The following is a 22350-nucleotide window of genomic DNA, read 5'->3' as shown; positions in this document are numbered from 1 at the left end:
GGGGGCATTTAAAAGTGGACAACAGGATGACACATTAAAGTGTAAGAGATGAAGAAGGAGAAATCAAAACAATGCCCGGCCAACTCTCTGAGAGGATGATTCACCTTCACAATTAGAGAAAAAGCAGGAAAACCTGTGAGTCATGTCTCACCCTGCGCTTCACCTGGCTCCTAACGATGATGGGGGTGATGGGGGGTGATGGGGGGGGCTCAAAGCGAAGACATCTTGTCAGAGTAATGAACGCTGCATGTTAGAAACTTTAGAAGCTGCGTGATTCAGTGTGAATCAAACATGTGACACACACACACACACACACACACAGAGGATTGTGTTTACCTGTCACAGACTTTAATAACATCCTCCCCCCTCAGGTTTCTCCCTCACAAACATATGAAGCCCCTGGTCTATTTTACAGATTCTGGTTCTGTTCTGGCCGGGTCTCCCTCGACGAGCAGATTTTTAAATCTCATCACACTTCCTGTTTTAAGAACCTTTAAACTTAATGAGTTTAATTAAGGACATGTGAAGCTGCCTAAAAAACTAAAACGGACCAAAATGTGCAGATCTAGTTTATTGATGCTGCGTCTCACAGTCACATATCTCCAGCTACATATTGAATTACATTTACTGTCATTTCTTTTGATGACATAGAAAATGATCATGCACATAACAGAACAGCCTGGACACATTGAAATGATGTCATTCCCTCAGTGATTGATGTCAGGTCAAAAGGAGGTGAATCTTTTTAGTTCCTGCTAACTGGGTTATTAGTATTCCTCATTAAGAGGAGAGTGGTGCGGCTCCCTGCGAGCCATCTCAGCTCTCGACAAATCCAGCAAGGCTCAAAGAAGGAGCTCTGTGAGAGGACACACAAACACAGATCACTCCTTCCTCTGTGGTGATAACACATCAGGATCATGTTTTCAGACCTGTCATGTTTGAATCCTGATCCACCCACTGGTTTGAACTTTTAAAGTGAATGAACTCCATGAAGGGACAGCAGAGCAGGAGTGACAGCTTTCAGATCTAAAACCTTTGTTTGCCCACCTGCTGATCACTGATTCAACAATCTCACTATGTTTGACAGGCATGCAGGAGAAAAGTGACACAGCATGATGCCATTTCCTATGACAGAAAGAGATGCAGTTAGCATGATTGAATGGGTAAAAGCAGTTTCCTGCTCGTACAGTAACACTGTTACCTCCTGTAGCCTGCACTGACTCTGTGCATCCTCCAGCAGGATGCACTGACTCTGTGCATCCTCCAGCAGGATGCACTGACTCTGTGCATCCTCCAGCAGGATGCACCATCCATCCCCACTCGGCTAAACGAGCATCCGCGCGTGCTCTGCTTTGTGTAACACGTAGAAAATGTGCAGGTCGGTCAAATCTGTGCAGCGTTAGCAGCCCTGTTAGAAAAAGATGACGAAATACAGGCTAACAAGCTCACATTAGCGGAGCAAGGCTATCGTGCTAAGCTAACACACTGACCCTCCACAGTGTGTCATCCCGACCTGCAGAGAGGAGAGAAGAATGGGCTCACCTTCTTGATGTTGGTGTACGTGTAGAAATAGAGCTCCCTGCCGATGTTAAAGCACACCCGCTCCGACTCCTCGCTCGGGTCTTCGGGCTGGAGCTTGACCATGGAGACCCGGACCGGCGGCAGGAAGCCCGCAGGAGAGGAGTTGGCTGCGGCATTGGAAGAGGAGGAGGCGGCGGCGGCTGCAGCGGCGGCGGCGGCCCCGGGCCCCTGCAGCAGCCCGACCCCTCCGCCCGGTATCGGACCGGGTCCAGCCCCTGGGCCCAGCGTGGCTCCGGAGGACGGACCCCCCCGCGGCAGTCCGCCCCGCTGCTGCGAGTCCGAGAGGGTGAGTAGCTTGTAGAAGCCCTCTCTGGTCCGAAACTGGGATTTAATCTCATTGATATCCTTCAGAGCGCCGCCATCTCCGGCCATCTTTAGTACAAACAAGCCGCACAGGAAACTGAGATTTTGACCTGGAAATAAAAACGCTACAATAAAAAAAAAAAAATACTAGAATAGAAATGGGAGAGGCGATGGCGAGCAGCAGCAGCCGAGCGCAGCTAGGCCGACCAGCACATCCGGGCTGCTCCAGGGCATTTTACACCAGCACCGGCGATCAAACCACCGGTACCTGACAAATAAACCCCGAGAGAGAGCCCTCCTGAGCCGGTGTGAGCATCATCCTCGACCGGGTCTCTGCCTCCCTCCGTCCATCCACTGTGCGTAAAGACGTGAATGCGTCGCTCCTGCTGCTGCTGCTGCTGCTGCTGGCCCGGTCTGACACTGCGCACTCCCACTGATGAGACGAGGGGGGGGGTAAAGAGAGGGCGCCCGGCCCACAAACCTCCTGGTGACACCCAGCAAGACCACCTTAAAGAAATAAAGCAAGTGTGATAGCCTTCATGAAAAGGCAGTGATCCTGCACGAGCGCACTGACAAAACTCAAAACCACAAAGAGAGAGAGAGAGAGAGAGTTTAAATCTGACTCAGTCATTCAGGCTTTATTGAGCTGTGAAACACACAAAAAGGTTTCTGAAATAATTCAACTCAAATAAAAAAATAAACTCCTGAAGCAGAATGTAAATATTACAGTATGCATGTGTTTGCTTTAAGTTCAGATTATGGTGTTTTTCCATCATCTTCACGCCTCTGTAAAGCTAACAAGGGAGTTTGACAAAAGGTTACTTTTACATTGAACGGTCCAGGATGAGTATGACACAGTTTTGCACTTTAAATACAGTCTGTACAGAATTATCTGTTTCTGCTCAGGATGAATACAGTTCACATCATCTTGTGTTGATTCACTTTATTAAAGTGTAACGGCCGAACAATAACATAAAACTGAGATGACACAGCATTGGGACAGAGCAGTGTGGTTTATTTGAAGTCCTTCATATTGACTGTTGCACCGTCGTTTTAAAAAAAATAATAATTCTGAGACGAGCTTTCCATCTTTCCGTCTTTATTATCAGTTTTTCTCAGCTGTCTGCTGTTCTGGATGTTCTTTGCGATGACACAAAGTTGAAATCAGCATAAATAAAAGCAGACTCCACCAATTTGGGAGATATTGGGCTGCAACACAGGAATCCTTGCGACAAGCTGCCATCTTTGTCCTCTCCTCTGCTGTTAAATCCCAAATGTAATTGTGTGGCAGTGATGAATCCACGGCCCCTCGTCGTGACAGGTGAAAGTCCTGGGTGCAGGAGAGGGATGTGAGGTATCCACATGAACCCTGGTGGCCGCAGACCTGCAGACTCACGGCAGCACGACGTAGTTCTCAGCTATTTCCAGAACATAGATGTTGGACTGCCCCGTGTGGTCGTCCGTCTGACGCGTCTCCAAGATGACCATCCTGCATGAGGGGTCAGAGAGGGCAGAGAGTTCAGATCGGAGCTGAGTCGCCTCAAAACTAATCAGGATGCTTGAGAAACGATGGGGTTACAAGGCATGAATGGAGACTAGTCACAGGCTTTTGAGGCGCTGGTGGTTGGAGTGGTTAGTGTGGGCGCACGACAAGAGGACGGTCCAGGCTCAAATCTGACCGGCGTCTCCTTTCCTGCGTGTCATTCCCCCCTCTCTCTTTCTCTCTCTCCCTGATTTCCAACTCTATTCACTGTCCTATCTTTCAAATAAAAGCACAATAAGCCCCCCCCCCATAAATCTAGAAACATTTTTTTTACAGACATTTGACTCAAATTCTGAACGTGTATTAAGAGTTTGACACAATGCCTTCTGTATGTCACCCTGGATGGGAGAAGAAAACCAGACAGCCCTTCCTTAAAGCTCCCAGTTTATGGTCTCTTCTACTCTGCGTGTAAACAACAACACTGAAGCACTGCGGGGTTATCAAAGAGTAAAGTCCAGTCTTTGACTGAAGGACAACAGAAGTGGGGTTCAAAGTGTGACTGAGGTCGGTGTGCTCTTTAAAAACGCACACACCTCCGTCTGGTGTGTCCACTCAGGTGTCTTCACTTTTCTCATGATTGGTGCTATACAAATAAAGATTGACTGATTGAGTGGTTCATAACAAACAGAATCTGATCAGAGGGTAACGAGTCCTAAGGTCCGATCAGATGAAAATCTGTTTTTATCCAGCAGACGTTAAACAGCACATCAGAGAGTGAGGACGACGCACCTGTCTGAATGAACCAGTCTGTAGATTTTCCTCGGGTCGGTGAATTCCTCCAGAACCTCAGAGAAACTCCTCCCTCTCCTCTGCCAGCCGTGACGCCACACCATCAGCAGCGTGTCCTCAAAATACACTGAATGGACAGGAAGGACAGAGAGAGAGAGAGGGACAGGATGAAAGCTGGGTCATAATGTTCAACATCTGTAGTTTATCACTTTTAGAGAATCTCACCTATAGACTCCACGTCCTGAGTGAAGGTCTCGTGCTGCAGCGGCTTGCTGCTCTTCAGCTCCCCCTCCAGTCCGACTATATGAACTGACTCTGTGAAGAGGAGAGGTCAGCAGAGAGGTCAGTGTGGAAGGCGACTGAGCAGTATTATTAATATTGTATTTATGGCATTTTGTCTCAAGGCAGCATCAAATATGCTTACAGGAACAATTTTAAACTTTCAAAATAGAAAGAAAATCCAAAAGAACTCTCTCTGCTTCGTCTACTCCTCCTGCTCGATTGGACTGAAGCCATGCACAGAGCAAGCCGACTTATTTAAAAACTAACTGTTGCATTAAGATGACTTTACTCTGGTTGAACCAGCTGATGTAAATGCATTTACCTTTTCAAAAAGCTTGATTGATTTTAGTTGAAAGGCTGAGCTACACATGTGAAAATGGAAAGAATGGAAACTATTGTTTGGTCTGCCTCTTTAAAAAGAGAAACCTCAGGGTCCGGGGGAGCCTCGCTGTTGTGTGCAGCGGCTCGTGTACAGAGGCTGAAGTCCTCGCTGCAGCGGCTGTGGGTTTCCAATCCGACCTCGGCCCCCTAGCTTCACGTCATCCCCCGCTCTGTCTCCCCCACATTTCCTGTCTCTCTGTCTTATCCAATAAATGCAACGTTAGAGGAGCCTCGTGACTTACTGTCTAACAGGACCAGCAGTGAACTCGTGTCCAGCTGGTGGACTTGGACGACATCTGGACAAGGTTTTTCTGTAAGGACGCAAAAACAGACACCGTCAACAACAACAACAACAACTTTCTGAGAGTGTGGCGTCGTGTGTTTTTTGCACAGTGTTTACTTCCTGTGTATTTTTGAGGGGAGGGGTACTTGTACTGTCCCGTGCAAGACAAGAAACAGCTTTTCTGTTTATTCTGAAGCGTTTGTAATGGACCCCATGATGCAGTAACTGCTTACCTAGACCGGAGTTGGTGAACCAGGACGTGTTGGAGTTCAGGTTGATGTATTCTACAACGACCGGCAGGTTGGGGCTGGACCCCCGAGAGACCCCGATACACACGAGCGGGTACTCCTGGTGGGGCGACACCACCATCTGAAACACCCGCACAGGGCTGGGCAGAGGGAAGTCAAAGTTCTGCAGGATATTATATGAAGAAAAAAAAAAGAGGAGTCAGGAGATTTTCAGCTGTGTTTTATCTCACAGAGCAGCAAACAAAGCAGACGGGTAACGTGTTTCATTCAAGGACACTTCAACCTGCAACCTTCCTGCCACGAGTGAGCGAACCAACGAGCGTGTTCTGAAAACCAAAAGCACTTAACGCTCAAAGGGCTAAAGCTAGCTCATAAATGTAACAGCGACTATGAAATGCTTTATAGTCATTTTTATTTGCTGCTGTCGGTGTTCACGGTCCAATAAAAGAGGCAAAAACTGCCACACACAAAGACGAGCCCACACTACACATTACTTCATTTTATATCGTCAGGATGAGCGAAATCAGCTCTTAAAGGGAGATGCAGCAAACACGTTTGTTAAGTGTAAAGGAGGAGAAGACAGAAACATCTGGGAACTCATCATAAAAAGAAACAGTCGTCTGAAAGGCTAAACTTAGAATAGATGCATCGTTATCGTTAACTGTGCTGTGATTGGCTAGAAAAGTTGGTGAACCCAGACTCCGAAAAAACTCACTTCGGTTGAGATTAGAAACCGCTTTTTTTTTTTTCCTCTCTCTCAGGGTGTAGGAGAGAGTTTGGGTTGAAAGTACAGGTGAGACACAGAGTGAAAGATGAGACACAAACAGGAGTCTCCTCAGTGAACGAGTTTAACCCTGAAGGCGAGACATTCCCACCAATCACAGCACAGAGAGCAGGACTGGCCTTGTGGTGCACAAACCCACGGTAGCATTTTTAGCATTACGTGTTGCTTATCTGTTGTGCATTATTAATTATGTATTGTCTGACAAGCGTTACTCACTCAGGACTTCTGATCATCTCTGTCAACTGTTCATGCACTGATGATGTTGTTGATGCAAAGTCGTGTGAAGTTAAATTTCTTTGCTCTCTGCATCTTTCGGCTAAATGTTACTGAATTCCAAATGTCAGTTTTTGAAGTAGAAAAACCAGTTGTCTCACGTCCCCACCTTCCCCTGGAACTGAAACCGTTTTTTAAATCAAACAATCAGAGGCTTTATGCACACACCTTGATAAGCAGGAACTTGTGCAAGGGCTCGTACCACTGCAGCAGCACGACGCTGGACTCCAGAGCACAGCACAGGAACACAGAGCTCCGCTGCGTGTTGCACGCTGCAGAGGACGAGACAGAAGAAACGCTTTGAACAGGAGTCTGTCTCCTCGTCCAGTTCAAATCCTCAAACACAATTTATGTAAAGAAGAAGTGTAACTGTTTATCCAAACACAGCTGAGCACACAGACACTATCAGAGTGAAAGGGAATGATTAAAGGAGCAGTATGTCACTCTGACGCCTAGTGTTTAAAATGGGTACTGCAGCCCAAATCTTATTTTAATGTACAGCACTTTGGTCAACTTCTAATCATCACAGAGAGCTGTCTGGCTCCGCCCCCTCCTCTCACACAGCTCTGCATGTGGTGGACACTGTAGCTTCAGTGTTTAGCCAGCTCTGCATGTGGTGGACACTGTAGCTTCAGTGTTTAGCCAGCTCTGCATGTGGTGGACACTGTAGCTTCAGTGTTTAGCCAGCTCTGCATGTGGTGGACACTGTAGCTTCAGTGTTTAGCCAGCTCTGCATGGGTCTGTAAAGCTTTCTGCGTTCTAACCTCTCTCCATGTTTCAAAAGCATCTCCAACATTGATCCTAGTTTGAGCAGCTTTCTGCTGCTGGAGCTTATTAGAAACATGCAGAGGTCAAATCCAGACCATTCAGGACCAGAATCTAGACTACGACAGCACGATTTGAAAACATACTTCATCCCATGAATGATTATGTTTGCTTTGTCTCACCAATTGAGCACATCTTGCAGCCCTTCGTATCTGGTATTTTTGACGTCACAGCAAATTTCCTGAAGACAAAACAGACATTATATTAATTTGTAGAGCAGATGAAGTGTTTAAAGGTTATAGTTTTCAAAACCAAAACCAGAGAGGGAGAGAGAGAGAGAGAGTATCCCCCCCCAAAAAAAAAATTCCCAGTGTTACCTTGGTAACAGTCTGTGAGTCGGCAAGGCAACCATCCTCTGGTCTTTCCGAGCCTGTTCATACAACTCTTTGAGCGAATGGGAGTGAAGCTGCGATGATTTACCTGCAGACACGAAATCAGAGGCAGTGTGAAAGAATGAATGAACACGAGCAGACAGAGAAAGACTCACATTCATGACGACAGCTCAAAACACATTCTGCTATTTTTCACCTTTCGGCCATGTTTTTGTTTTTATATCTTTCGGTGTCTGTGACTCATGCATACACAAAGTTCCCACAATTAATGGAAACTAAAAAATGTCTGAGGCTGTTATAGCTGCCAGCGGCGCCTAGTGGTCAGTGTGTGCAGCACGTGTACAGAGGCTAGTCCAGGGTTCAAATCTGACCCTGTCCCTGATTTCGGACTCTATCTCTCAAATAAAGGCATAAAAAGCCCCCAAAAACAAAAGCTGTAAATGTTTTGAAATGCTCATGCCGTCATCAGAAGAATCGATCGTTATTGAAAGCAATCTATAGAGAAAGTGTTTTTGTTGAGTCAGTGAACGTACAGTAACCGCAGACAGACATCATTCGAGCTGCTGATTAAAACGTGTTTGCCGCTTCCAGCTAAGTTTCTTATCTCCTTCAAGAAGCCCGATTCTTAGTCATCACTTACCTGATATAGACATAAGGACGTTATTAATGACGTAGACCCAGGTACACTTCCCGGGGTACAGCTGAAAGAGGAAGAGGAGACATGCAGTTATTCATGACAGTCTCTCAAACTAAGTGAGTTATTTTACTTTGTAAGACTCATGTTCAACCTTTTTTACGTCACTGAGACAGAAGAGGACAAAACCTCCAGGACTTCACCCAAAGCATCATGAATCTGTAATCCATTGTATCTTTGTCATTTATTTAGATTATTACTTAGACTACTGTCATGTAAGAGCAGCCTTAAAGGAAGAATGTGCCACTTTTTGATCCAGTAGGTGTCGCCCTTGAGCTCCAGTATGAAACCAAAACAAACTGCTGTTTGGCCACGCCTCCTCCATCCTCAAGTCTCTAGCACTAGCATGCAAAATTGCTATTTGCTCGAGCTGCAATAACCATTGTTGTGCTGGCGGGCTAACGTTAGCGCTCTTCAGTTAGCTTCCCATAGCATGTAAATTGATCTAAAAGCTCTCATGTGACATCCAAATAATCAGTGAGTATGTTCTTCTTCTTCTTGACTCAAACAGCTTTTATACACAAGGGGGAGGAGCCGGCCGTCCCGTCCATGTAAACACAGCTCTGACAACAACACAGCCAGCAGGACTCCAGCTTCTCCCTCACTGTAGACAGTCAGGACTCACACACACATTCACACAGGACAACGTAACACTAAAACATTTTTTTTTCTTGTTTTATCGCCTGGAGAAGTCTTGAAATTACACATTTTATTCGACTTCAGCAGCGACTGAGACGCCACCTGTTGGTCGTTGGAGAGAATGGAGGTTTCAGGCTCCCCCTTTAGTACGGAGCGACTTCAGCATACCTCACTGATTATTCTCTGTGTGCTTCTGAAGAACCTACCAGCTCCATCGTGGCCTCGGTGCCGCTGAGGTTCAGGGTGTAGATTCCTTCCTCCGCGCCCAGGATCAGATGCTGGTCTGAATGAGCGAGAAGAAAAAAACCCAACAAGCTGTTCAGACAAAACCGCAAAGAGAGAGGAGATGAGAGAGGCTAGAGCGTTTTTTAACTTTGAGCGCTACATGTTTGGCGAGACGACCTTTGTTAGCCGGGTTCTCCCAGCTCGTTGAGGAGTTTATTTTGAGAGGACAGCCATGGAAGATCTTTTTAAAGTAGACCTGCAGAAAGAGGAAAAGAGCCCTGAATTATTCATCTCATCCTCTCTTGCTCTTCTTTTTTATCACGGATAAAACCCGAAACCATGAAATGACAGTCAATCTGCTTCATCTATAAATACTGCATGCACCTCCAAACATCCACACATTACACTACTAGGTACACAAGCTCAATAAGTCATGTTACTGAACCTGATTCCCATTCATTTTAATCTGCTGTGAAACAAATCAATCTAAACTTCACTTTCTTCACTTTATACTTTTATAAAAGAACGTGTGGTTCATATTTTATTTGGTCTGCTGAAGCTTCTTTAAATATTAAATCCTGATCTGAGAACAGCACATCCTCTCCTCATAATCGTACACTCAGGATGCTGACACACACACACACACACACACACACACACACACACACACACACACACACTGACTCCATCAGTCAGCCGAGGAGCTGATTTGAAGGGAGGAGAAACTTCAGCAGAGCGAACACAACTCACGGGAGGTTTCTTCATGACGGGGCTGACACACTCCACGGGATCCTGACAACAAACAGAAACATCACGACGTGCGCGTGAGTGAAGGCGAGGAGACGGGGAAAAAAAAAACAACCACATCTCAGCAGCTGAATGTAAGCGTTTTTAACAAACGTTAACCACCCCTTAGTTTGACAGCATGTTGGTGTTTTCACAGAACGGTGTAAATGTCAGGTGTGCTACCTTTGACGTGACCGGTCGTCTGCGTATGCCTTTAGGGGGGAGCTCAGGAGGGGAGAGGTCTGCTCGGGGGTCGTTCAGCTGGACTGGAAAGGAAGCAGGGTCTGGACCACACATACAACACGGACACACAATAAACAAGAGTGAGCTCACCTTCATCGTGAAGTGACCGAGCAGCACAGAAAGTCTCAGAGACAGATTTATGTTTCCAGCACTGAGAGGTGTGAGGGGGTGAAGATTGATCCTCAGGGTCAAATCGTTAAAGCTACGTCGAAAAAAGATGATGCAATCTGATCTAATCTGGTAACCCGATCCTGATTTATGTTGATTCAATTTTCAGTTTTTTTATTTATTTTCGTGCCTTTATGGGAGAGTGACGTGTCAGGAAGGAGCCTGAGGTCGGATTTATCGAAGAAGAACTTTGAAGGAAAACTGCGACGTGCAACATCTCTGAGATTACAATTTGACAGTGAGGCCGCTGACCTGAGTGCCGAGAGGATCGTGGTTTGGGTGTGGGTCTGACGTGTGTCCCGCTGGACGTCCTGAGGAGGGGGGAGGAGGGGGCGAACAGAGAGCAGGGTTTCCTCCCCCGCTCGTCCTCCCCCGCCATGCTCTCCTCTGAGCTGCTCCGCGCTTTGGGCTGCACACACGGAAACACACAAACATGTCGATTGTGTTTCAGTTTTACTTCTTGCCTGGAAAGATTATGTTTAATACTAAAAACAATGTCAGCAGCGGGATAAACCCGGGGTTAAGTGTTCGGACGTGTGGCTGCAGGAGCCGGGGATCGAACCCCCGAGGGACACAGATGAAGTTATTGGTTCTCTGTCTGATGAGTCATCACCTTTGGAGGAAGTGGAGGCGGCATCTCATTGGTCGGCATGAGAGTAAAACTGTGGGAAGAGAGAGAGAGAGAGAGAGAGAGAGAGAGAGAGAGAGAGAGAGAGAGAGAGAGAGAGAGAGAGAGAGAGAGAGAGGTGGTTAAGGCTAAAGTATGAATGCTGAAACTACGATTGAATTAAGACGAAAGTTTGAGGTTATTTATCTGACCTGGAGTTTTGTAATGTTGGGCTGAAGAGGGAAAAGAGGGAGAGAGCGAGAGAGAGAGAGAGAGAGAGAGAAAGAGAGAGAGAGTCAACGAAATCTTTTTGAAAAACAGCTGTTGTGATATTGTGTTTAAAATATCTTTGTTTGTCTTCTCACATATCCACGTCGTCGTAGTCGTCGTCTGAGTCTGTGTCCTGATCCCTGACAGAGGAGGAGAAGAAGAGTTCATATTGATTATTGAGTCACAAACCGGCATCAGCGTGGCTCCATGTCGACACTGATCCTGTTACCTGGCTGGACTCTTACTGCTGCCGGTCGATCCCAGAGAAGGACTCAACTGAAACACAAAGCAAAAACATTAAAATCACAGATTGTATATAAATGCATGCAGAGAGAGTGTAGGATAACATGTGGTGAAGATGGAGAAAAAGGAAAGTTTGTGTTTGATCCACAGTCCACCATTTACAAACAAACAACAGATTTAAGTGTCATCTGATAAAAAATAAATAAAATGATGTCCGAGAAGAAAACATAAAAGACCCCCTGTTGAGTTCTGGTTTTGTATATTTCACATTAACAGGGGGAAAAAAGCACGATGCAATATTGGACTTGTTAGGACGAATCTCTGTTAATGATTACAAACACGTCCTAAAAATCCTTCAGAGCTGACTTTAAAAATAAAGAATCGCTTTGCACAACAACCCGGGATAGAGACGGGTCGAGTGCATCGAGTCCTTTACAAGCTTTTATGAATGTATTTAAAAAATGTTTCTTTTACAGAAATCTGTAAAACTGAATTTTCGTTTGACGCTCTGAGCTCATGGATCGGACTCTGCAGCAAACTCTGAAGATGGACGTTCTTCCGTCGTGTGCAGAGGTCAGGACGTCTGCATCACAAGTGCACAGTTTCTGTATCTGTGAAACAAACTCACCGGTGTGTCTTTCCTCACAGGCCTCCGAGTGTAGATCTGCTCCACTGAGGGCAACAACACAAAACGATGAAATGAACAACATGACACCTGAACACATCAGACGATTCTCTTTAAGAGCGGCAGGACTGTGCCCGCATGTCAGGAGGGGAAAAGACGTCTTCTGTTCTCTCTTTGAACACGTTGTTTTGTTTTTGTTTATTCTGCACATAAACAGCCAACAGAGGGCCGCGTGCAGGAACATTCACTTCAAGAAATGAATAAACGACTTTACTGTCTTTGTACTGAGATCAACCTGCAGCTTCATGCATGCTGCGTGCATATCCACGTGAGCCAATAATCTATTATTAGAGATGACCTTTTAGTTCGCTTGTGAATGTTAACTCAGCTTCAGACAGAGTCGTCCGCTCTTATAAGGTTGATCACGGTTCGAGTGCAGTGCTTTGAGTTTTCTTACAGCTTATGTCAGAGTTTGTCCTCTCGGCCTGATTGTGTTTGTTGATGGACTGAATCCTCTTTAAGGATCCAGGCAGCGCCACCTGCAGAGAACATGCAGTTCATTAAATCACTGTTATCACAGGTAGAAACGATGCAGGGACGCTCTGATCATGGGTCAGCAGAAACAGAGCTGGATTATGTTTGATCAAAGCGGGTTTAAACCTCCATGTCGTCGTCCTCAGTCACCAGGTGGGTCTTCAGTTTCTCAGGGTGTCGGTATTTCTCCAGCAGGTCTTGGGTCAGCTCCTGGTTCAGACACTGCTGGGTCAGAAACATGTGCTGCAGAGAGATGAGGAGGAGAGAGAGAGAGAGAGAGAGAGAGTGAGCGGGTCGCCGCTGGACTCAGATCACACAGATTGTTTCGGGTCAGAACTGACTGCGAGCATCTTGGAGGCGCTGGGTCTCTTCTTCGGGTTCCTCACCAACATGGCTTTCACAAAGTTATAAAACATGGACGACCTGCAGACAAAGGAGAAGTTGGTGACATTTTAAAAACTGGAACTTGATAAAGGGGATCTGTAATTGTCCAATAATAATAAAATCTGTCGGCTTATATAAGCGTGCCAGATGGGTTTTTTTCATCCTGCTGTTGGTCGAGTCCCAGCTGCTCGCACAAACTGATATTCTTATAAATACTTAAATAGTTTTTTTGTCTGAACAGCAGCAATTAATCTCTTCCTACTTTATTTCAGATGTAAATATTTAATATGTGTAATCACACTCGAAAAAAACCTCCCATCAGAACTTTGTACTCATCACTCGCTTCTTCATCACGGTCGACACCAGAGATCATAACAGCTTGCTTATTATTGTAGGAAGCCGTTTCTCTCATGATTAAATATACATTATGTATGTAGAGGCAGCTGCAGGGGGTGGCAGGGAGACGTCCCCCCACCCACGAGCAAAATAATCTGCATCTAACCTGTACAAGCATCCGAATGTTTCTGTTTACCATTTAGACTTGTCCTTCAGTTTGGGAGGCTGGTAGCCGCTCTTGGACATGAGGAACAGGACCCTGAAGAGAAAGCAGAGTAGAGAAAAGTCTGTGAGCTCAACGTGAAGCGCGTCACGTTTTCTCCTGTTCGTGGGCTTGTTAGGGACTTTTTAAATTCAACCATCAAGTCTTCTGTTATTGACTCATAAATGAAGAGAAACGGCTCGTCACACCGAGCTGCAGAGTCCTTAATGCACAGACTCTGTGTGTGTGTGTGTGTGTGTGTGTGTGTGTGTGTGTGTGTGTGTGTGTGTGTGTGTGTGTTTTCTAAAATGCACATACGGCTGGACATGTGGGCGGTGGTAACACTAATGACACGAGTCATCATATGCATGACTTGGACAAACGGTGCGTCTGTGAGTTGGACCTCATGTCTGATGATAGATACTTTGAGCAAAGTCTAAAATATGTCAGACAGTGCTTTTGCACATTTTAGCCAATCAGTTTAAAATCAAATTAAATCTGTTAATATGTTTATTCCTTTTGACACGCTGGATTGTTTTAGATACTTAAAGAAATGTTCAGTTCATTTGACCAACGGTTGACCTTGACCTTGACTTATGTTTGACACCACTGACTCATTCTTGCCCTTAAACTTCCCCTCTCCATTTTACTTTTTTCCTCCCAGATGTAAAATGTCAAGCTCATTGTGAGCCTTTCAACCCAACATATATTATGACCATCATAATCCTCCATGCAGGGGAGGGATGTGTTCAGTGTTTGTGTGCAGGTGATCCGACAGGTGAGCTTGTTGTTACCGCAGCGGATGGACGTCAAACATGGGCGGCTGTAACTCGGCCAGCTCGATGGCTGTGATTCCCACCGACCAGACGTCACAGAGTTCATTGTAGCCTCCTTTGATCTCCACCGCGGCCACCTCTGGTGCCATCCTGAGGACAGGAGGGGAACATCAACAAGTGAGGAGAGCAAGCTTTGCTGTCAGCTACGCTTTGATGTTTCCGAAGACTAAACGAGGAATTCAAGAAAAAAAGAAGCTTACCAATATGGCGTCCCGATGAACGACATCCTCCGGGCGAGAGTGGCCGTGATTTGAGCTGAGATCCCAAAGTCAGCTACACGACAACAGAAAAATCTGTTAGTGATAAACCTGTTAGCGACCTCCTTTTACAAACTTCATTGTGATTTGTATGTTGACCATTTTAAAAATCTGTAAATATCATAGTTTAATCTTTAAAAACAAATCCAGGTTCACTTTTTTAAAAGTAAATGAAACGTATCTGCTCACTGAGACTTGGACACATCTTCAGTCCACAAACACAAAGGTCCCATGTTGTTCAAAATCCTGTTCTCCATGTTCCTCTAACATGTGTCTCTAGTCTGTCTCCAAACCCCCCAAGTCCATCCTCTCCGTCTTCTGCCTGCTCCACTTTACAGAGAATGTGTGCTCAAACAGGCCGTTTGGAGATGTTCCCTTCATGACATCACAAAGGGCAGTAGCCCCTCCCCCAGGTGGGTGACACTCCCACAGCTAGGTGTTTGTTCTGCCCTCTGAGTCTGCCTTCTCACCGTAAACAATAGGACATGGAGCCAGAAAGCAGCGAGTACACCCGAGCCCTTCCAGAGAGGGGGCGTGGCCAGACACAGCTCATTTACATATTTAAAGCTACAGACACAGAAACAGCCTGTTCTGAGCAGGGCTGAAATAGAGGGGTTTATAGACATGATCAAATACAGGATCAGAGTGGATTTACAACAACACACTTCACACACATGATGAAGAGGAGCTCTGACACTGATTTAACCTGAAGAGGAGGAGATCATGTGACCTTTGATTCCACTCTGTATTAACATGAGTCAGACGGGTGCGTTCATAAAAACACTCTCTCAAAAGGGAAATGATTACATATGACAGAACATCGCTGCCGCATTAAACACATCATGTTGCTGCCAAGTGTGACGTGTTTGATGCAAACCGCCACAAAACCAACTTCTGAACGGGTGGGAAACTGATCCAGTCTCTTCATAATGTTCACATCAACGTGGCAGCAGAAGACCTCAGACAAGCCGTCGCTCTCGCAACGGATGACTCATCTGAACCACACGGGTTCAGGGCAGAGCAAACATCCACCCACCCAGCTTGACCTCGCCCTGATCGTTGAGGAGGATGTTGGCACCCTGGAAGAAGAAGAGGAGGAGAGACACATCAAATACACAGACACTGAAACATCTCTGTCTCCTTTACCCACTCAGTGATCTTTAACTGAACCCACTCATGGTGGAAATCAAACATCTGTTTACCCTTAAGGTCTCATTAAAACTTCATTTGCCTGTTGCTCATTATAATCTCTTAATGATCTGCTAATTTCCACATACATTAAGCCCCATTATTTATCCTGGATGTTAATGTTAACAGTCTCATATCCACAAACATTTTCCATCAAAAGTTTCAGAATAAAAGCCTAAAAACCTTTAACGTCTGCAGATTTGTTTTCTTGTTTTTAAAAGTTAGACACCATCTGAAGGTTAACACGATCCAGAGCTAGCTTAATGAGCAATACACAGATTATTCTGATTATATATTTCTGGTGGAAGTCTCCTTTATTGAAGTTGTGGTTAGGTTCCTGTTTACAACTCTCTGCTGCTGCTGCTGCTGCTGCTGCTGCTGTGACCCAGTTTCTCCAACAGCAGCGTGACAGATACACGAATAAAGAAGCAACAGATCCAAATTGTCAACGTCAGAAATGTTCACCTTGATGTCTCTGTGGATTTTCTTCTGTGCATGCAGGTAGTCCAGGCCCTGGTTACACACACACACAAACACACAAACACACAAAGGGAACGTCATAACGCTGGTGAAATTTAATATCTGAATTCTTTGTGTCCGTTTAAAGTAGCTAAAACCACCAGATCACATTTCAAATGAAGTTGGAAAAATCTGTTCTTGGAGCGTTGTGGGCGTGTCCATTGAATGTGCCGAAACCACGCCCCCATGCACGAGAAAGACAACCATCCTAAACTGATTATGAACAGCTCATCTAGCTTTTCTATACTGGACCTGTCCACACATTCCTGAAGGAACCTTTCTAAGGGATTAATGAAGTTCCTGTCTATCTATGCATTCATATTTGGACCACAGAAGACAAAACAGATCGAGAGCCTGAGGACACTGTGCAGCCCTTTTCTGCGAACGTGCTCAGTACTGTAATAACATGTAGTGACATGGGGGGGGGAGACAATCAAGCTAATGAACCCCAGTGTGTCATCAAGGTTTCCATTTGGCCCCGCCCCCCCAAAAAAAACAGATCCTAAAAGTGATAAAAACGTTCAAACAGTGGAAACGCATAATTCATTCAACCACACGTCTCAGTCTCTTCACATGTTTACAGACTGACAGGACCCGCCTCAGCCAGCAGGTTTGAAGAGAGTGACTTCACCTGTAGCATCTCCCTGCAGATGTAGGCGATCTGTGGCTCCGACAGAGGACCGGTCACTGAGGACAAAAACAAGAAGCTTTACTCTCTGAAAACAAATGTAAAAAAAAAAAGCTTGCAGGACACAAGCAGAGAAAGTCAAGTGAGATCAAGGCTCACAAACTCTCTCACCGTGGTAAATGTCCTGCAGGGAGCCTCCTCCACAGAACTCCATACAGATCCACAGCTTGTTGGCTCTGCAGAGAGAAATCAAACACGTCAGTCACCTCCTGTTTCTGAGATTCCAGAGGTGGAGAGAGGACACACAGACTCACCGTATGTAGCTGCCGTAATACGCCACTATGTTTGGATGTTTGCAGCTCTTCACTATGACGATTTCCTGCTGGATGATGGAAAAATCATCCTCTACAGACACAGAGAGTTTATGGTTTAGACACGCTTTCTCACTTTTAATGTGCATTAATTCCCCTCAGGTGCCATGAAGGTTTCATTTATTACACTGTGCACTAACTCCTCTCTTATTCATCGAGGGAAGTCCTCAGTTCCTGCCTCCACGTGGGGAAAGAGTGACGGCCCCGCCCACTCAGGGAAGCTGTGTCAAGATGCCCTAAAAGAGCGTCATCACAGAAACACGACTTCCCAAACCAAAGAAAAGACTTTATATGGCCCGAAAAGAAACTCAATCAACTTTCCTGCTCGCACTCATCTGTTGCTCTCTCTCTCTCTCTCTCTCTCTTTCTGCAGGACAAGAGGGGTGACGTTTGTTCTGATCTTAAAAATCTTGTTCTGTAAAAATCCACACATTTGATATCTTGCAGCTCTTCAGAATAAAGAAAGTTTTAAAGGTTTTGTCTCTGCACCGACGCCAGGCCGCTCAGGTCACTGACATTTAAAAGATTCAAGTCAAGAAACAAAACCACAAGTTTCCATTGATTGCACGAGTAAAACCAGAATTAAAAATCTGCTCTGAATAAGGAGGTCAGGGGTTTTGAAATGCTAACGTGTTAGTGTTTTAGCTGACAGCCTATAATAGTTGTAATTAACTCCACAGTGTGGCTTTAATAAGAAACCCTGAATGAGTCAGTGGGGTCTCTTGTTATTGTGATTTCAATAACGACAGCGGCTGGTCATCGTGTAATTAAACAGTCGGAGGTCTTATTAGTTGCATTTACAGCCTGTTTTCTTTTTTTCCACATTTTTAATTTGTGTGATTTATGTCGCTGTACCACTGAGGGGCAAAACAACTCCCTCTTTAATAAGTGGCTCTCAGCTTTCACTGCATGCTGATGTTTGTTCATAACTCCTGCATCCTGCTCCTGATCATAATGAGCTCTGGAGCGGGTAGCTGTGCACTCAGCACACACGTCGGGGGGACTTTATGAAGATGAAGTGGGATTACACACATGACGCCTTCGAGCTCATCTATTAACAGTGTGGAGAAAATGCTCTTTAGTCTGTTTCACCAACAGAGTGAAGAAGGAAAACATCTGTATTTATCAAACATGCACACACCGGTCATACCAGGAGAGAAACAAGTGTGAGCTTTACGTACAGAGCTGCAGAGATGTCGAATGATACAAGGTACTGGTTTGATACTGACATTTAAAGGGGTCAGATCCTTAGTGTACCTGATCTGTGCAACTCGATTCTATGTTTTAGGCTCATCACGAGTCAGATGTTTGCCAAGAAGAAGAAGAAAGAGAGAGCTTTATCATTATGTGCAATTTTATTGATTCATGATGTTGCATGACCAACGATTCTGTATATTAAGATGGACGACGCAACAGCTGCCTGTGAGTGAAGCCAAAAGATTTAGAGCTCCCCCTGCTGATTGGCTGCAGAATAGGTCATAACTCCTGCTTCCTCTAACAGATGGGATTTGAATCAAACCTGGTCATAAATAAATGTTTATTAAACTCAATTTTGTCATGAGGTCATCCTTTATTTTTAATTGGGTATTTGATGCTTTTAATAGATGACAGCTCAGTTTACCGTCACGGCTCCTGCAGCGCTGCGTGTGCAGGATCAGTGGAGAAGGGCAGAAACAAACACCAACACTTTCATAAGAATCTGTACACCTGAAGCCAGTGCAGGAGTGGAAGAAACTGCAGTTCCCTGAGTGTCCAAAAGTCCCTCAAATCCCATTAAAAAAAACACTTTTGTAAAATATCAGCAGAAATAAACATGTTTACAGCCGTGTTCAGGTCTGCTGCAGCTCGTCGCCTTGAGCCTGAACACTGAGGGATTCATGCAGATTTATCTATTAGTTTGATTCTTGCTGTGGACCAAATGTGTGCCAGACCTCTTTCTGAGCACTTCTGGGGTGCCCTTGAGCAAGGCACTGAATACTCCCCCCCCCTCTAACTCTGCAGCTCTGTCACTCTGACGTCTCTCCATCAGTGTCCACAGGATCCTGTTTGTGCACGTGTGTGTGATGCATTTTCACCAGAGGATCAAAACAGTAAAATAAAATAAAAAATAAATTTGAAGTCAATGAAATAAAAAACAAAAACAGAAGGATAAACACTCACCTGGCTCCATCTTGATCACCTTGATGGCTGCCAGCTCTCCATTCTGCTTGTTCCGTGCCTGAACACACAAACACACACATATTTGCAGCTGTCAGTTTGTGTACGTGTTGTGTGTGTGTGTGTGTGTGTGTGTGTGTGTGTGTGTGTGAGAGTTGAACTTTCTTGTTAGCCAGCAGAGCTTCATTTACATATTTGTTGTTCAGATCATTGGAGTGCAACAAACAGCCCGATGCATCACTCAGTGGCATTAAAGACCACACGCCCAACCACACATGCAGACCAACACACACACACACACACACACACACACACACACACACACACACACACACACACACACACACACACACACACACAGTGACCTTTCAAAGTGTGATACCAGATTGATGTCACTTCTCTTAGTTCACACTTTTTGTGAACAGGAACTTAGACTAAACTTTAAATGTGTCCAGGCTAATTTTGCCTGTTTAACCGACAAGGACAAGGCCACAGACACACACACACACACACACACACACACACACACACACAAACTGTCCTGTGAAACAGGGCAGTGAAACAATAACACACAAAGTTCACCGAACCACAGATGTCCCACTGAGGCTGTTTGTTGTTGTCCTCGATCTCTGCTTGTTTGTCTCTCTTTTTACATTTCTTTAATGAGCTCGTGTCCAAAGCGACGCAGCTCAGGGAGGAAGAGCAACACAAGCGAGGACCAAGAGAGACGCATCACATCACAACGTCAGACGGCACAAACTACCAGCATGCAAATCGGAAAACCCAACAGTGTGGTTTTCTATTAGAGCAGACCTCCAAGAGAGCCCACAACATGTCTGAATGTATTTACAAAGTCAGGAGAACGATGTGACGTGTGCACCTCGTTAAAGCGTCATAATCAAACCAGCTCTGGTACATTATGTGCTTCTAAATCTTCTTTATGCTCCGACTAAGGAGGGCTGAGACACGGAGTGAAAAAGAGTCCTGATCCTGAAGCAGCCAGCGGAGACACTTCTTCACACTTTGACATGAAGATGGTTTATTTACGACAGTTATATGAGGAATATATACAGTATATATATATGAGGTGAATTAACTGACAGGTGAATCAGGGTCATCATAAATGCAATGAGTCTAACGAAGAGGTAACTGAACTAACCTGGGAATCATACTGAGCTACACTGACATCCTTATGCTTGTTTAAAAAGGGAAAGACCCCCTTCACAGCCTCATCACAGGAGGTCGATCCAGCCGGCAAACACCCGTTAATTAATATTTACATATAAATCGCTTTTTAAAAAGTGCGAACAGATTAAATGAAAATCTGACAGGACTGTAAAACGGGCCGAAGATCAACACTAATATCCGAACCTTCTCCACAGAGATCATCTTATGTTTACTGAGAAGAACGAGACAGGCGAGTGGATACGGTTTCCATGGTGACAACCTCATTTTCTTAATTAACCGTCATCGTTGCAGCGATACCCCTCTTTTCAATCAGTCCCCCCCTCTGGACTGAGTGGATCATCTGTGTTTCTGAGCTTTGGTCCAAAGAGGAGGTTTGTGACCCTGTAGAGACCAGCTCTCTCTGAACGCTCTGTTTTGGTGTGTGTGTCTCTTTAAATGCAGTAAGCCCCGCCCCCCTGAGTTTCCCCTGTTAGCCCTTCCCTTTCTGATCAACAGAATCATCTTCCCCTCGGTTTGTTTAACACATGTATCATTCTCCTGTCATGGGTTATGATCATTGCGTGATTCATACACGATCTCATTTTTTGGCGCCTCGAGCTATGACAGACACGACGCCACGACGAAGAACAGAAACACGTTAGCGACTGAAAACTTGAAGGGGAAGATTGTCGTGAAAGAAACGAGAGCGCTGAGTGATAAAGTTCACCATAAATAATCCAAAGACTGACCCGGGGGAGACTCGTCATTGAGTCACAAACACCCTACAGAGAGTAGAAATGATGACTCGGCAAAAAAACTGAATGAACCGGCCCGCCCACTTCACTGAGAGGAAATACCCAATCACCATCCGTCACCCCTGAAACGCAGAACACTCATACGAGTACTCGGCCAGTGAGGGCAGCTCAGCTCGCAATCACAGGCGACGGAAACCAAATATGTGAGCTCAGGATTATTCTCTCTCTCTCTGCTGCTTTCCATTCGGCCTCATTCAGGACGTGTGCGACAGCCGTTATTTTAATCAGGCGTCGGCGCCATTAAGGCGTTCTTGTGAAGAACTGAGATGGCTGCCGGTGACGTGTCAAGTCCTGAATCCAGAACTCGACTGTAGTTCTGTGTGCTCGCTTCACGCATGTTTAGCGTTTTTAACGTGCAACCTGCTGTTTTAACCGGCAGATGATTGTTATGAAGTGTAGTTTCAACACACACGCTGTGTAAAGTTACTTTAGATCAGAGCAGGAACCATCAGCTACAGGCTCCTCCCTCACGCCTGTCTTCACTCCTGTGTTTTGCAGGATTCATTCTTGTAGCGGTGATATCGTTCCTGGGACCAGTGGCGAGTCGAGCTCACCACGATGTCTGCCACAGTCCCAAGGCTTGCTCCACCTCCACTTCTCTAAAGACGGCTAGTTCCTCGTCATTTTTCTTTGCTGACTCTCACTGACAAACTTTGGTTTTCACATCAAAAATGCACTTGAGCAGCAGGGCCGTCAGATAGCGCCCCCCGAAGGCAGGTCTTCTACAGTCAATGCAAAGTTTGCACATTTTGATTTAAGTTTGTGGACCTCCTACGGATCCGTAACATATTTTTTGTACTAAAGAAAATCCAAGACGGACTGAAACATCTGCAGCCCAACTGTGAATATCTGATATGAAGAATAATCTAATAATGACCCAGTGATCAGCGGT

At 45.4% G+C, this 22350-nt stretch overlaps 1 protein-coding gene across 1 annotated transcript in view; it reads right to left on the bottom strand.

Annotated features, from left to right (window-relative positions):
• Positions 1-2507: 2507 nt before the first annotated feature.
• Positions 2508-22350, bottom strand: part of map4k1 (mitogen-activated protein kinase kinase kinase kinase 1) — a gene marked incomplete at its 5' end in the record, with an annotated part of 27655 nt that continues 7812 nt past the window's right edge. The window contains 31 exons of the mRNA XM_079353161.1: positions 2508-3373; positions 4157-4283; positions 4382-4471; positions 5062-5130; positions 5336-5513; positions 6576-6679; positions 7355-7413; positions 7550-7652; positions 8205-8265; positions 9104-9180; positions 9300-9378; positions 9873-9914; positions 10092-10192; positions 10572-10728; positions 10933-10981; positions 11139-11159; positions 11292-11336; positions 11426-11472; positions 12068-12111; positions 12522-12603; positions 12725-12841; positions 12940-13021; positions 13515-13577; positions 14315-14446; positions 14557-14629; positions 15650-15692; positions 16267-16314; positions 16952-17007; positions 17120-17184; positions 17263-17353; positions 19480-19537. Of these exons, the coding sequence (XP_079209287.1) occupies positions 3277-3373; positions 4157-4283; positions 4382-4471; positions 5062-5130; positions 5336-5513; positions 6576-6679; positions 7355-7413; positions 7550-7652; positions 8205-8265; positions 9104-9180; positions 9300-9378; positions 9873-9914; positions 10092-10192; positions 10572-10728; positions 10933-10981; positions 11139-11159; positions 11292-11336; positions 11426-11472; positions 12068-12111; positions 12522-12603; positions 12725-12841; positions 12940-13021; positions 13515-13577; positions 14315-14446; positions 14557-14629; positions 15650-15692; positions 16267-16314; positions 16952-17007; positions 17120-17184; positions 17263-17353; positions 19480-19537 (2460 nt within the window). The 3' untranslated portion in view covers positions 2508-3276. The remainder of the gene's footprint in view (positions 3374-4156; positions 4284-4381; positions 4472-5061; positions 5131-5335; positions 5514-6575; positions 6680-7354; positions 7414-7549; positions 7653-8204; positions 8266-9103; positions 9181-9299; positions 9379-9872; positions 9915-10091; positions 10193-10571; positions 10729-10932; positions 10982-11138; positions 11160-11291; positions 11337-11425; positions 11473-12067; positions 12112-12521; positions 12604-12724; positions 12842-12939; positions 13022-13514; positions 13578-14314; positions 14447-14556; positions 14630-15649; positions 15693-16266; positions 16315-16951; positions 17008-17119; positions 17185-17262; positions 17354-19479; positions 19538-22350) is intronic.

The sequence above is a fragment of the Symphodus melops genome (genome assembly GCF_947650265.1).
Source record: "Symphodus melops genome assembly, chromosome: 10".
NCBI classification, from domain to species: domain Eukaryota; kingdom Metazoa; phylum Chordata; class Actinopteri; order Labriformes; family Labridae; genus Symphodus; species Symphodus melops.
This window is presented reverse-complemented; position numbering and strand designations above follow the sequence as displayed.